This window comes from Pecten maximus, chromosome 11 (genome assembly GCF_902652985.1).
Source record: "Pecten maximus chromosome 11, xPecMax1.1, whole genome shotgun sequence".
Taxonomy (NCBI): domain Eukaryota; kingdom Metazoa; phylum Mollusca; class Bivalvia; order Pectinida; family Pectinidae; genus Pecten; species Pecten maximus.
The window spans coordinates 2101505-2114273 of NC_047025.1; the positions used below are offsets into that span (position 1 = coordinate 2101505).

The 12769-nt window shown below is 35.4% G+C and overlaps 1 protein-coding gene across 2 annotated transcripts; it reads left to right on the top strand.

The window, feature by feature from the left end:
* Positions 1–1211: 1211 nt before the first annotated feature.
* Positions 1212–7276, top strand: LOC117337651. 2 transcript variants are annotated; one of them, XM_033898741.1, is made up of 6 exons: positions 1212–1326; positions 2177–2368; positions 3516–3605; positions 4459–4605; positions 5153–5208; positions 5720–5990. In XM_033898741.1, exons 2-6 carry the CDS (start codon positions 2182–2184, stop codon positions 5843–5845), a joined length of 606 nt encoding a protein of 201 aa, XP_033754632.1. In that variant the 5' UTR covers positions 1212–1326; positions 2177–2181; the 3' UTR covers positions 5846–5990. The 2 variants fall into 2 exon arrangements, with proteins under 2 accessions (XP_033754632.1, XP_033754631.1); XM_033898740.1 differs by having other exon boundaries at positions 1307–1406; positions 5720–7276.
* The last annotated feature ends 5493 nt before the right edge of the window (positions 7277–12769 follow it).

A 12769-nucleotide genomic window follows, 5' to 3' on the forward strand; every position in this document is an offset into this window, starting at 1 on the left:
GGATTTTTAACTAAAGTGTAACACTGTCAGGATTGTAAACCAAAGTGTAACACTGTCAGGATTTAAAACCAAAGTGTAACACAATCAGGATTAAAACCAAAGTGTAACACTATCAGGATTTTTAACTAAAGTGTAACACTGTCAGGATTGTAAACCAAAGTGTAACACTGTCAGGATTGTAAACCAAAGTGTAACACTATCAGGATTTATAACCAAAGTGTAACACTGTCAGGATTGTAAACCAAAGTGTAATACTGTCAGGATTAAAACCAAAGTGTAACACTGTCAGGATTGTAAACCAAAGTGTAACACTATCAGGATTTATAACCAAAGTGTAACACTGTCAGGATTGTAAACCAAAGTGTAATACTGTCAGGATTTGAAACCAAAGTGTAACACTGTCAGGATTGTAAAACAAAGTGTAACACTGTCAGGATTAAAACCAAAGTGTAACACTGTCAGGATTTAAAACCAAAGTGTAACACTGTCAGGATTTAAAACTAAAGTGTAACACTGTCAGGATTTAAAACCAAAGTGTAATACTGTCAGGATTGTAAACCAAAGTGTAACACTGTCAGGATTGTAAACCAAAGTGTAATACTGTCAGGATTGTAAACCAAAGTGTAACACTGTCAGGATTTAAAACCAAAGTGTAACACTGTCAGGATTTAAAACTAAAGTGTAACACTGTCAGGATTGTAAACCAAAGTGTAACACTGTCAGGATTGTAAACCAAAGTGTAACACTGTCAGGATTTAAAACCAAAGTGTAACACTGTCAGGATTTAAATCCAAAGTGTAACACTGTCAGGATTTAAATCCAAAGTGTAACACTATCAGGATTTAAATCCAAAGTGTAACACTGTCAGGATTGTAAACCAAAGTGTAACATTGTCAGGATATATAACCAAAGTGTAACACTGTCAGGATTGATAACCAAAGTGTAACACGGACGAACATTTTGGTCAGGAAATATTGTAAATTCTTTGTATGTTAATGTTTATATACGAGGTATATCTGTTCAGTTAGGGTTGCTCGGGTTGGTAGTTACACTGTATTTGTCGGATCGACATAATTAGCTGATCTTAACAGCAGTCCAGATATGAATTCAATACCCTTGATATGTCAACAGTATGTTTTGTCACTTTAAACTATTGATTAAAATACACACAAACAAGGCGACCGAACTTCTTCCCGGTCAAGATAAATACCGGTATCTACGCGGAAGTTTAAAATAGTTCCGTAGTGGTGCGTCACTTATTCAAGTGTTCCCAACTCTTACTCGGGGGATCCTGGTCATTTATAACAGACACTGGCGTACATTCAGGTAAATTATCGCTATTGTATAATGTAATATTGTAGAGCGATATATCGTCATATGTTTTAACGTATTCGGAATGTTTAAAGGTAAAGAAGGTTTCATAATTATATTTAACTCTACTGTGAATGCATGAAACGTACATATTTGTATAGAGAGTATCTCTCGCCAGAAGACTGAAAATGTTACTTGGTTAATTTCTAAGGACAAATTTTAAATCAGTATATTCATATGTATGCGTGGTAGTTGAACATAGTTATCAAGTTGTATGTACGACTCTTTCTCAGTAAATTATCTATATATTCAAGTTTACATGGAAAAACCGTGTTAATATTCTATATGCTCAACACTTTGTTTTGTAAAGAATACATGTCACCTTACTGTGACTCCTGTGAAGATATATTTTACAAGAGAATAAGAAGAAGGATGTGTGTTACATTAATGTGACAAGATAGCTTAAGGGTGTATGTTACATTAATGTGACAAGATAACTTGAGGGTGTATGTTGCAATACGGTGACACAATGGATACTTGAGGCTGTATATTACATTACTGTGACGTCATGGAGACCTGAGGCTGTATATTACATTACTGTGACGTCATGGATATTTGAAGCTGTCTATTACATTACTGTGACGTCATGAAGATTTGAATCTCTATATTACATTACTGTGACGTCATGGAAACTTGAGACTTTAAATATATATGACATTGCTGTGTTGTCAAAACTTAAGAATGCATATTATCTTATAAGAAAGTAGATTTCGTTGAAGCTATCGATTTTTTGTTTTGTTAGAACAGACAGTCGACAAAACCCGAAATAAAGACAATTCATCTTAGGTATTGTTATTCTTAACAGAAACCATGAAGTTTATTTTGATCGTTCTCGGTACGTTTGCCTTTCTGCACTTCCGGTGTGGAGCGGAAGTAGTGATGATGGAGGAGGAAATAAGCATACAGCGTGTCATCCGGAAATACATACCAACCTACCAGGGGTCCAACGTCATGGGGTTAAAGTCTGGCGAACCTTCAGGGAATGCTACGTCATGTGGTATGATAACGTTATTTATTGTATATTTATTGTAAACAATGCAAAATTTATGAATTTGTACTATTTTAAAATGGGTATCAGATATTGTTATGCTTAGAAGTGATGAATCCAACAATCCGTAGATTACACCAGTTCGTGTGTCAAATTTCGATTCTCGATAGCCTTGATAAGTTGTTTTTTTTTCTCGGTGTACGTGATACCTCACACATCGTTGATATCAAGACCCAGCCTTGATAAGAATACCGACTTCCGTGTACAAATACTGCCGGGTGATATGTCTCGAGATAGGGGTGTTTATAAAGATGGCCGATTAATCTATTTTCTTTCCATGTATAATACCTCAGAACGCTTTGCTGTCCTCTCTTTAACACAACACGGCTATACATGATCTTTCTATTTCTTTAAAACATTTAGAAATTAAGCAATCGTGAATTATTTGTTGACTGTGGGGACATGTGTATGTTTATACAACGTATAATCAAAACATACGATTGTCATTATCCACCACAGGAGATACAACCCATCAGGTTTCCGATTCATAACCCTAACCAAAGAATTTATATATCTTAAACAAAACAACAACAACAACAACAACAAAAAAACATTAAAAAAAAACAAAAACAAAAAACAAAAACAAAAAAACAAAAAAAGTAAAATAACATAAAATAAAGTAAAATAAAATTCATAATTTTAAAAATAATTTTTTTTTGAAGTTGGTTATAGAGAGTGATAAAATAAAACAAAGATCATTCAGCTTAATTCAATTTCACTGTTTATACTCAGTCAAAAAAAATGTTACAAAAAAATGTTAAAAAAATAAATAAAAATACATAAAATAAAATAAAATAAAATTGATAATTTTAAAAATAAATAAATGAAATGAAGTTGGTTATAGAGAGTTATAAAATTAAACAAAAATCATTCAACTTAATTCAATTTCACTGTTTATTCTCCAATCACCAGAGAGTGTCATTTTGAGACAAAATGTCCCTGTACTGAGTGCTGACTACCTTACTGAATATCATATGGAAGGCCCCCCACCCCACCCAACCCATGCGATCCAGGGATAATGAATATGGACGGAACACATTGTAATATTTCCGTAAAACGGCCTCCATTTGTCTCAATCATATGTCTTTCATTTCAGGACCAGATCGGGCGAAGATCGTTTTGACGTGGACACCCAAAACTATTGTTATGGGAGATCCAGTCAGTTTTAACCTCCAGATGATAGCTCGTAAGTTAATTTGTATTTAGGCCCCAAGGTGACAGCTCAAACATTAATCTGTATTTATATCTCTAAATGATATTTCTTTAAATAATTTGTATTAACGTCTCCCAGATGATAGCTCACGAGTCAATCTGTAATTAGGCCTCCATCGCTCATTCGCCATCGTGTTTTCGGTCCTACGCCATCGTGTTTCGCTCCTTCGCTCATTCGTTCCTTCACTTTTTCGCTTCTTCGCCATCGTGTTTTCGCTCCTTCGATCCTGTGCCATCGTGTTTTCGTTCATTCGCTCCTTCACTTCTTCGCTCCTTCGCCATCGTGTTTTCGCTCATTCGCTCCTTCACTTCTTCGCTCCTTCACTTCTTCGCTCCTTCACTTCTTCGCTCCTTCACTTCTTCGATCCTTCACTTCTTCGCTCCTTTGCCATCGTGTTTTCGTTCATTCGCTCCTTCACTTCTTCGCTCCTTCACTTCTTCGATCCTTTGCCATCGTGTTTTCGTTCTTTCGCTCCTTCACTTCTTCGCTCCTTCGCCATCGTGTTTCCGCTCATTCGCTCCTTCACTTCTTCGCTCCTTCGCCATCGTGTTTTCGCTCCTTCGCCATCGTGTTTTCGCTCCTTCACCATCGTGTTTTCGCTCCTTCGCTTCTTCACTTCTCCGCTCCTTCGTCATCGTGTTTTCGCTCCTTCACCATCAATTTTTCACTCTTCGCTCCTTCGCGTTTAGGTCGAAGGAACGAAGGAGCGATATTGGAAATTTGGTTCTAACGGAACATCATATGATAGCCAGTATGTCAATGCCTTATGTCGAGATTTCAATACTAGGTAAAACGTCACAAACTAGTAATCATTTCTGTCTTGTAGCTTCTGACCTGGACCATGGGACTGGCAAGTTGACCATCTATATTTCGGGGGAATCTACGCCATTTGCTGGATTTTCATTTGAAGGCGGATGTGATTCCCTTAAACAGCAAGGCGTGGTTGGATTGAAATGTCCTATCAAAATGAACGGTAACACCATTTTAATGTATAGCCTGAGTAAGGTGGTATATTTCATATACATTTTTTTTGTATCATGGATTCCCAGCTACATGTATATATGTTAAATTATTAATTCACCGGAAACGAAAACCACACAATGGATTCTTTGAATTGTAATTTTTTGTACATAACGGGTCGTGGATTTTTTTTGTTAGGTATCATCATAAAGAAAAAAATGTTTATTCTTTCCAGCGAGTTTTACATAAAGAAATTGATCAAGTATTAAGGTAGCGTTGACGTAACGAATTCGAAAACAAGAAGGTAGATTTGGCTTAAAGCCCGGTCACTAGCATAAGGCTTTGACGCGTATGGTGCCATCAAATATATAAAACAAAGTTCAGAGTTCAGAGTTCAGATATTGTTATGACCCGTCTGTGGTGAGGAAATCGGGTTGAAATTAACAGCATATATTTTGATCGATTTTGTATACTGAACTTACTAAAAGTGCTTTGAAGAATAAAAAGATGTTCGGGAAAATATGAATAAATGTTTTTTTTTTTTTTTGTGTGTGTTACAGATCAGATGAAATTAAATTACGACGTGCCAGCAACAGGAACTCTCCGATTGATGGAGGTAAGAATAGCGTTGGAAACCGTTTCTATATGGATCTTGTTTCCTCTGGCCCTGACACCATGTCTGGTGTCAGGGCCAGAGGAAACTCGGGCTATATGGATCTGTTTGCACTGTCTGCGGGATTTAGATGTTTATGCTTTTCAATAAATGTATAATCCTGAAAATGAGTGGCTGCAAACACAAAAAAAAAACATTTTATCAATGGAAATGGATACACATCTCTTACTAAAGTCGTTGTAGAAAGAATTCGATAACATGTGAGTGCTAATTGATACTAGTATGTTAAGTTAATATTCGAGTTTTACGAAAAACTAGATAAAACTTGTGATTATGAATTAATTCAAATCAAATCAACATAACAAAAGCAGACATACTAATTCGCGATTACAAATAATATACGTTTGTATCTGTGATGATAATCTTAAAGTTTGTAAATTTTGTTGTGAAGATGTAGTGATTATTTCCAAAATATATTTATATAGGATTTTTGTTTGTTTTATACCTACCACAGGGTCATTTCCTTGTTGAGGTCAAAATCAAGAACGACAAGCAAGAGGTCTTTGCCTGTGTTAGAATCGACACCTACGTCAAAGCCAAAAAGCCAAACAATTCCAGGAACATACCGTATATTCTATAGATACAGATGCTGAGATTTATTCAAAGTCGAGCATGGTTAACACGTAATTGAGACATATTTTATAGATATTTATACTTGTGCCTAATCCTTTGTCAATTGGCAATAAAATATGTTTAAAGTCAAAAAAAAAAAAAAAAAAAAAAAAGAAGACATAATTTATATAAACTCAGGAGAGTTTGTATTTGAGATGAAGATAATGTAAAACAAACAAACAATTCACAAGTTTGACATTTTTTCTTGTCTCAAGAAAATGACAAATCACGTGATTTGAAATATATTTTTTTCTTTATTTACCGAGCAAATACTAAATTGCCGTATGTGCATTGTCATATAATATACAGTATGCTAAAATATTTCAAAACTGATCAAGTGTGTTAAATTATCATTGTAACGCATTACAATCCATATTTTCTTAAAAATATGTACATCCATACGGTCAAATCATATTATTGTTTGCTTCCATAAATTAGGATGCACAAGTTTCGCAAACTGGCGAATAAATTCTCAGTGGGTTAACGTTGATATCCAGAGATGTAGCTGGTTCTTGGTTTGAAGACCAGTCCAGGAAACTGTTGGTTGGACGTGTGATTTAACTAGGATGAAAACTGTTAATGGGAAATGGTGTCTTGGAGACTTGGCGGGAATACTTGACCCATTGTTTAATGACTGTGGTATACGTGACCCATGTTGTATATGTATGTCAGATCTGATTGGTAACTGTACACTAGAGGGCGCCAAATATCAGGGTTTTGGGTCTCTTTGCTATTGAGAAGATGTATTTTTAATACTTAAATACAGAGTGTCTGCTTATTGAAGGAATTTCGTACAGTTTCTTTGAAAAAGAAAAGAATTGTCATAAAGTATATGCATTTAACAATTCGTACCAAAGTTCATAATCTATGAAATTGATATCAATGATAATTAACCATAACTTCATAACAAGAAGTTATGGAGAAGTAGATTGCATTTGCGCTTGTGGGATCTTAACTATTAGGCCTAAAAGCATCACGAACTTTTTACCTGTTTTTTTTATTTTTCAATTTTCTACTTCGAGCCTACTTCAGCTAGTTATAGGTTTCTTTCTATCATATTGTGTTCTAATGCCAACCAACCTTCAACAACTGAACCCTATTTGACACTGCGGAAGTTACGCCCTGATTTCATGGCGCAAAGAATACAACTATCAGGCAGTATCAGTATTTATAACTCTTAACTTGATGACAACGTGTGTGATTACAGTTTTTGCATTATGTATCACATTTCAACAGTCGAATAACTAATTCATACCGAGTTGAAAATAATATGCCATAACACACTTTGCTACATCATTTCATCGCTTCATGCTACCTATTTCGAACTCCGTAGCGGCCTTGGTTGCTAAAAATACGGAATGTGTATGCCAATCGGAATAAATACAAAGCACGAATAAAATAGCGTTTCGTTTGTTTTCACTACCCATTCCATTTCTGTATTTACCGGACCACCATTAAGCCTGAAGATATAATTAGGGATTTCCATTTCGGATGGAAATCCCTATTGTTATTGTTATGTTTTTTCTTCTTCTTATTATTATTATTCTTAACACTTCTTGATAACACTTTCGTTCGAAAACGGAAACGGACAAAACGTTCATATTTTAGTACATGATAGAGAACTTCGAGCCGAACATTACACTAACATTTTGGTGATCGTACGTTCAAAGTTCAAGGTCACAGATCTAAAAATAGATTTTTTTAAAACGATTTTAGAACGACCATAACTTCATAAAAAATCGTTCGATTCCATACGAACTCAGTGCGTATTGTAGATCATGGTCGGGGCTAACTTTTATCCATGCCATCTTATGAGAGAATATGTCAAGGTCACGACCTCGCTATGGGGTAAACAAAATGTCGGAAAAAAATTTCTGAAACTAAATATTTAATCATCTCGCTTGAAAGAGCATGAACCACTGAGACAAAGTGTTTAAATCTTTTAATAATCGGATGAAAAATGACGGAGATATGGCACTTTGAAAATTTCAAAGTTTTTCCCGCCAAAATTCAAAAATCAGGCAAAAATGCACTTAAAATGCTTCTTCTCCGTCATCTATACACATACAGACTTGATTTTTGGTACAACAATAATATATACGAGTGGCTACAAAACTAATTACTTTTCATTGAACTTGACCTTCATTTAAGGTCAAATAGTCCCAAAAACTAAAATTTGAAAAAAATCTTTTAACTGGAGCTCTTTGTTAGTTCGTTTTTTTCTTGCCAAATCGGTTCCTCTTGTAGGTTATGGTCAGGGCTAACTTTTCCCTGTAACATGTTATCAGAAAATGTGTCTAGGTCAAGGTCTAAGCGCGAGGTCAAATCAAGGTCAAAAATTCAAAATTCAAAATGAGTTAATTTTTTGATTGCATTGCAAAGTGCATGAATAATCAAGACGAACGGTGCAAATTTTATGGTTGGGCGTTAAAAAATGACGTAGAAATGGCACTTTGAAAAATGTTCGTTTTCCCGCCAAAATTCAAATTTGTCCTAAAAATGCACTTAATTACAATCTGCTCCAATATCTTTACATACACAGATATGATATTCGGCACAGTGATAGCTTGTACGGATGCCTACAAACTTGTTTGCTTTTCAATGACCTTGACCTTCGTTCAAGGTTACAGAGGTCAAATGACCAAAAATCATAAATTTCAAATTCTCTTTCAAACTGTTTATTTTCATCGTTTATTGAAGATAACGATCGTTTGAAGATGTTTGCAACGTTCCAGGTCAAAACGTCAACTTTATCTCAGAAAAATACATAGGAAACCATTTTACTGCCAAAATTAAATATTATCCTACAATTACACTTGAAATGTTTTTCTTCCAATACTCTGACACCAACAGACTTGATGATTGAAACAACTATAGCATTATGACTGGCTACAAACGGTATACAAATATTTGACCTTGACCTTCGAATTTCATGGTCACAGACAGGGTTAAATGTCAATTAATCGGTTAAAGAAGGGAAGCGAAGAGAAAACGAAGAGAAATCGTAGGTAAACGTACAAAAGCGTTCGTCAGAACTAGATCATGTCTGCGATCATTTTCTAGTTGGAAATCCCGTGTTTTGATCTTGATCAAATCTAGTTATTATTATTATTCTTAACACTTCTTGATAACACTTTCGTTCGAAAACGGAAACGGACAAAACTTTCATATTTTAGTACATGATAGAGAACTACGAGCCGAACATTACACTAACATTTTGTTGATCGAACGTTCAAAGGTCAAGGTCACAGATCTAAAAATAGATTTTTTTAAAAACGATTTTAGAACGACCATAACTTCATGAAAAATCGTTCGATTCCATACGCACCTAGTGCGTATTGTAGATCATGGTCGGGGCTAACTTTTACCCATGCCATGTTATCAGAGAATATGTCAAGGTCACGACCTCGCTATGGGGTAAACAAAATGTCGGAAAAAAATTTCTGAAACTAAATATTTTTTTCATCTCGCTTGAAAGAACATAAACCACTGAGACGGAGTGTGCAAATTTTTTGATAATCGGATAAAAAATGACGGAGATATGGCACTTTGAAAATTTCAAAGTTTTTTCCGCCAAAATTCAAAAATCAGGCAAAAATGCACTTAAAATGCTTCTTCTCCGTCATCTATACACCTACAGACTTGAATTTTGGCACAACAATAGCATATAAGAATGGCTACAAAAATTATCACTTATCATTTACCTTGACCTTCATTCAAGGTCAAATAATCCCAAAAACTAAAATTTAAAAAAAATCTTTTAACTGGAGCTCTTTGTTAGTTCGTTTTTTTTCTTGCACAATCGGTTCATCTTGTAGGTTATGGTCAGGGCTGACTTTTCTCTGTAACATGTTATCAGAAAACATGTCAAGGTCAAGGTCTAAGCCTGAGGTCAAATCAAGGTCAAAAATTCAAAAACAAAATTGAGTTAACTTTTAAGGTCTATTTTAAAGTGCATGTTTAATTAAGAGGAACTGTGCAAGTTTTATGGTCCTGCGATAAAAAATGACGTAGATATGGCACTTTAAAAAATGTTCGTTTTCCCGCCAAAATTCAAATTTGTCCCAAAAATGCACTTAATTACCCTCTGCTGCAATATCTTTACATACACAGATATGATATTTGGCACAGTAATAGCATATAAGGATGCCTACAAATTCTTTTACTTTTCATTGACCTTGACCTTCGTTCAAGGTCACCGAGGTCAAATGACAAAAAATCAAAAAATTCAAATTCTTTTACAATCTGTTTATTTTGATCATCGATAGAAGAAAATGCTCTTATGAAGATATATGCAACGTTTCAAGGTCAAATTGCAAAAAAAAAAAACACAAAAAAACCGAAGATAACGGTATGGTATACACGATACACGGTACAGGATTCGCAATATTTTTACGGGATACACGACGTACGATACAGTAAACACGATACATGGTGTGGGCTACACTATATACGGTACAGTAAACACGAAACACGGAACGGTATACACAATACTTGGTACGAGATACAAGGTACTTGGTACGAGATACACGGTACGGTATGCATGATACATGGTACTAGATACATGATACACTGTACGTTATACACGATACTTGATACGAGATACACGGTACTTGGTACGAGATACATGGTACAGTTTACACAATACACGTTAAGGATTCACGATACGTTGTACGGGATACACGATATACGGTTCAGTAAACACGATACACGGTATGACAAACACGATCACGATACAAGGTACGAAATACACGTTTCACGGTTCAGTAAACACGATACAAGGTACGAGATACAGGGTACAGTAAACACGATACAAGGTACCAGATACGCTATACACGCTATGGAATACACGATACGGGATAGACGATAAATGTTACTGGATACATGATACAATACGGGATACACGATACATGGAACAGGATTCATAATACAGTAAACACGGTACGAGATACACAATTCACAGTACAGTTAACACGATACAAGGTACGGTATACACGATTCACAGTTCAGTAAACACGATACAAGGTACGAGATACACAATTCACAGTACAGTAAACACGATACAAGGTACGGGATACACAATTCACAGTACAGTAAACAGGACACAAGGTACGAGACACACGATTCACTGTTCAGTAAACACGATACAAGGTACGAGATACACAATTCACAGTACAGTTAACACGATACAAGGTACGAGATACACTATTAACAGTACAGTAAACACGATACAGGTACGAGATACAGGTACACTTTCCACGATACAAGGTACGAGATACACGATTCACGGAGGTCAAATGATACAAAATCGAAAAATTCAGATTCTTTTAAAACGGTTTATTTTCAAAGATTGGTTAAAGAAGGGAAGCGAAGAGAAAACGAAGAGAAATCGTAGGTAAAACGTAGAAAAGCGTTCGTCAGAACGAGAACATGTCTGCGATCATTTTCTTGTTGGAAATCCCGTGTTTTGATCTTGATCAAATCTAGTTGTTCATGATTTTGTGTCTTTGATTGCTATTCATGTGGACTTAGTGATGGATTCATGAAAAGTGGTGATAACATGGCACCATTAAACATTTCATTTTAATTAAGCTGTTTCATATGATAAAAATCACAAAAATGACAGTCTGCACAGTGTGAATATCACATTTGAATTTAGAGGTTACATGGCGCCCGTTATACGTTCTTCGCTGTGTATTATGAATCATCTAACATTGTTGGAGTAATTCACGTGACGACATAGCATACTGTGTCTTGGACCATTAAGATAAAGAAAACGAGTTTGGCTGATAACTTTCAAAAGTAACAAAGTCACGTAAGTTAAGAATTAAACTCACACTGAAACTCACCCTCGATTTTCCAGTGTTGCGTTTGCTTGCGCTTTTTACAGTCCATTCCAACGTCGCACTCGGAACACCTCGGCCGATTCTCTAGTTTCGGAGAAAATGACGAGGGGTTCCGATTGTACGGACCGTAGAGAATCGGCCGAGGTGTTCCGAGTGCCAACGTCGCTATCGTACTAAGAGGAATAACCGTAATTATGAGTTTTAACGATGTGTACACGAAGTCTGCACTGTGGATGAAGGACAGAATATATGCGGAATTATATCATGTAGAAAAAAAGTGATATAGCTATTGTGGTTTTATTTGATTTAGGAATTGATGATGCAAGCAAGCTAAATTTTGAAGAGAGATCAATTGTGTCTGTGCGGGTTGGTTAAATTTAAATCGTTAAGTGAAAAATTCACACCGAGAACGATGTAAAATACAAGTATATAACTTCTCGAGACATTGTCAGCTTTGTTTAATTTCTTCAGTTCAAACAAATAAACTTATTCGTATTCACACTTCAATTTTAGGTTGAAGCTTAGATGAACTTAGATGTCATATGTAAGCGTAAATCAACGAATCAAAATATACAATTTCGTAGCATGGCAACTTGCACACGAAATACATGACTGTATGACCCGATTTCTCTTATTTCACTATAAGTTTATCTTAATATCAATTGTTCTGTATCTTGAATATTCCGTTTTAAACCTTTATCTTGAACTCGTCTTCAAAATATAAGCAGTGTATATCACATCGAAATCTAGAGTAGATAATATACCGAAAAATTATATAAGGGTTATCTCCCCTCCCACATAAAGATTTCGAAGTGTTGCTTGGAGCGGGCGAGTAGATAACACATGACACGCTAGCAAGATCGTTATCGATTTCAATATAAATGCGTAAAGTACATTTCGCAGGGAAAAAAACACAAAAAAAACCACACACACACAAAAACAAAACAAAAAACACAAAAAAACGTATTAAAATGTTTGTTAATTAGACGCTTCATCTTAGGTGTAGGTCGGACGTTTGGGTTCAGATGCACGCCATCTAGTGTGTG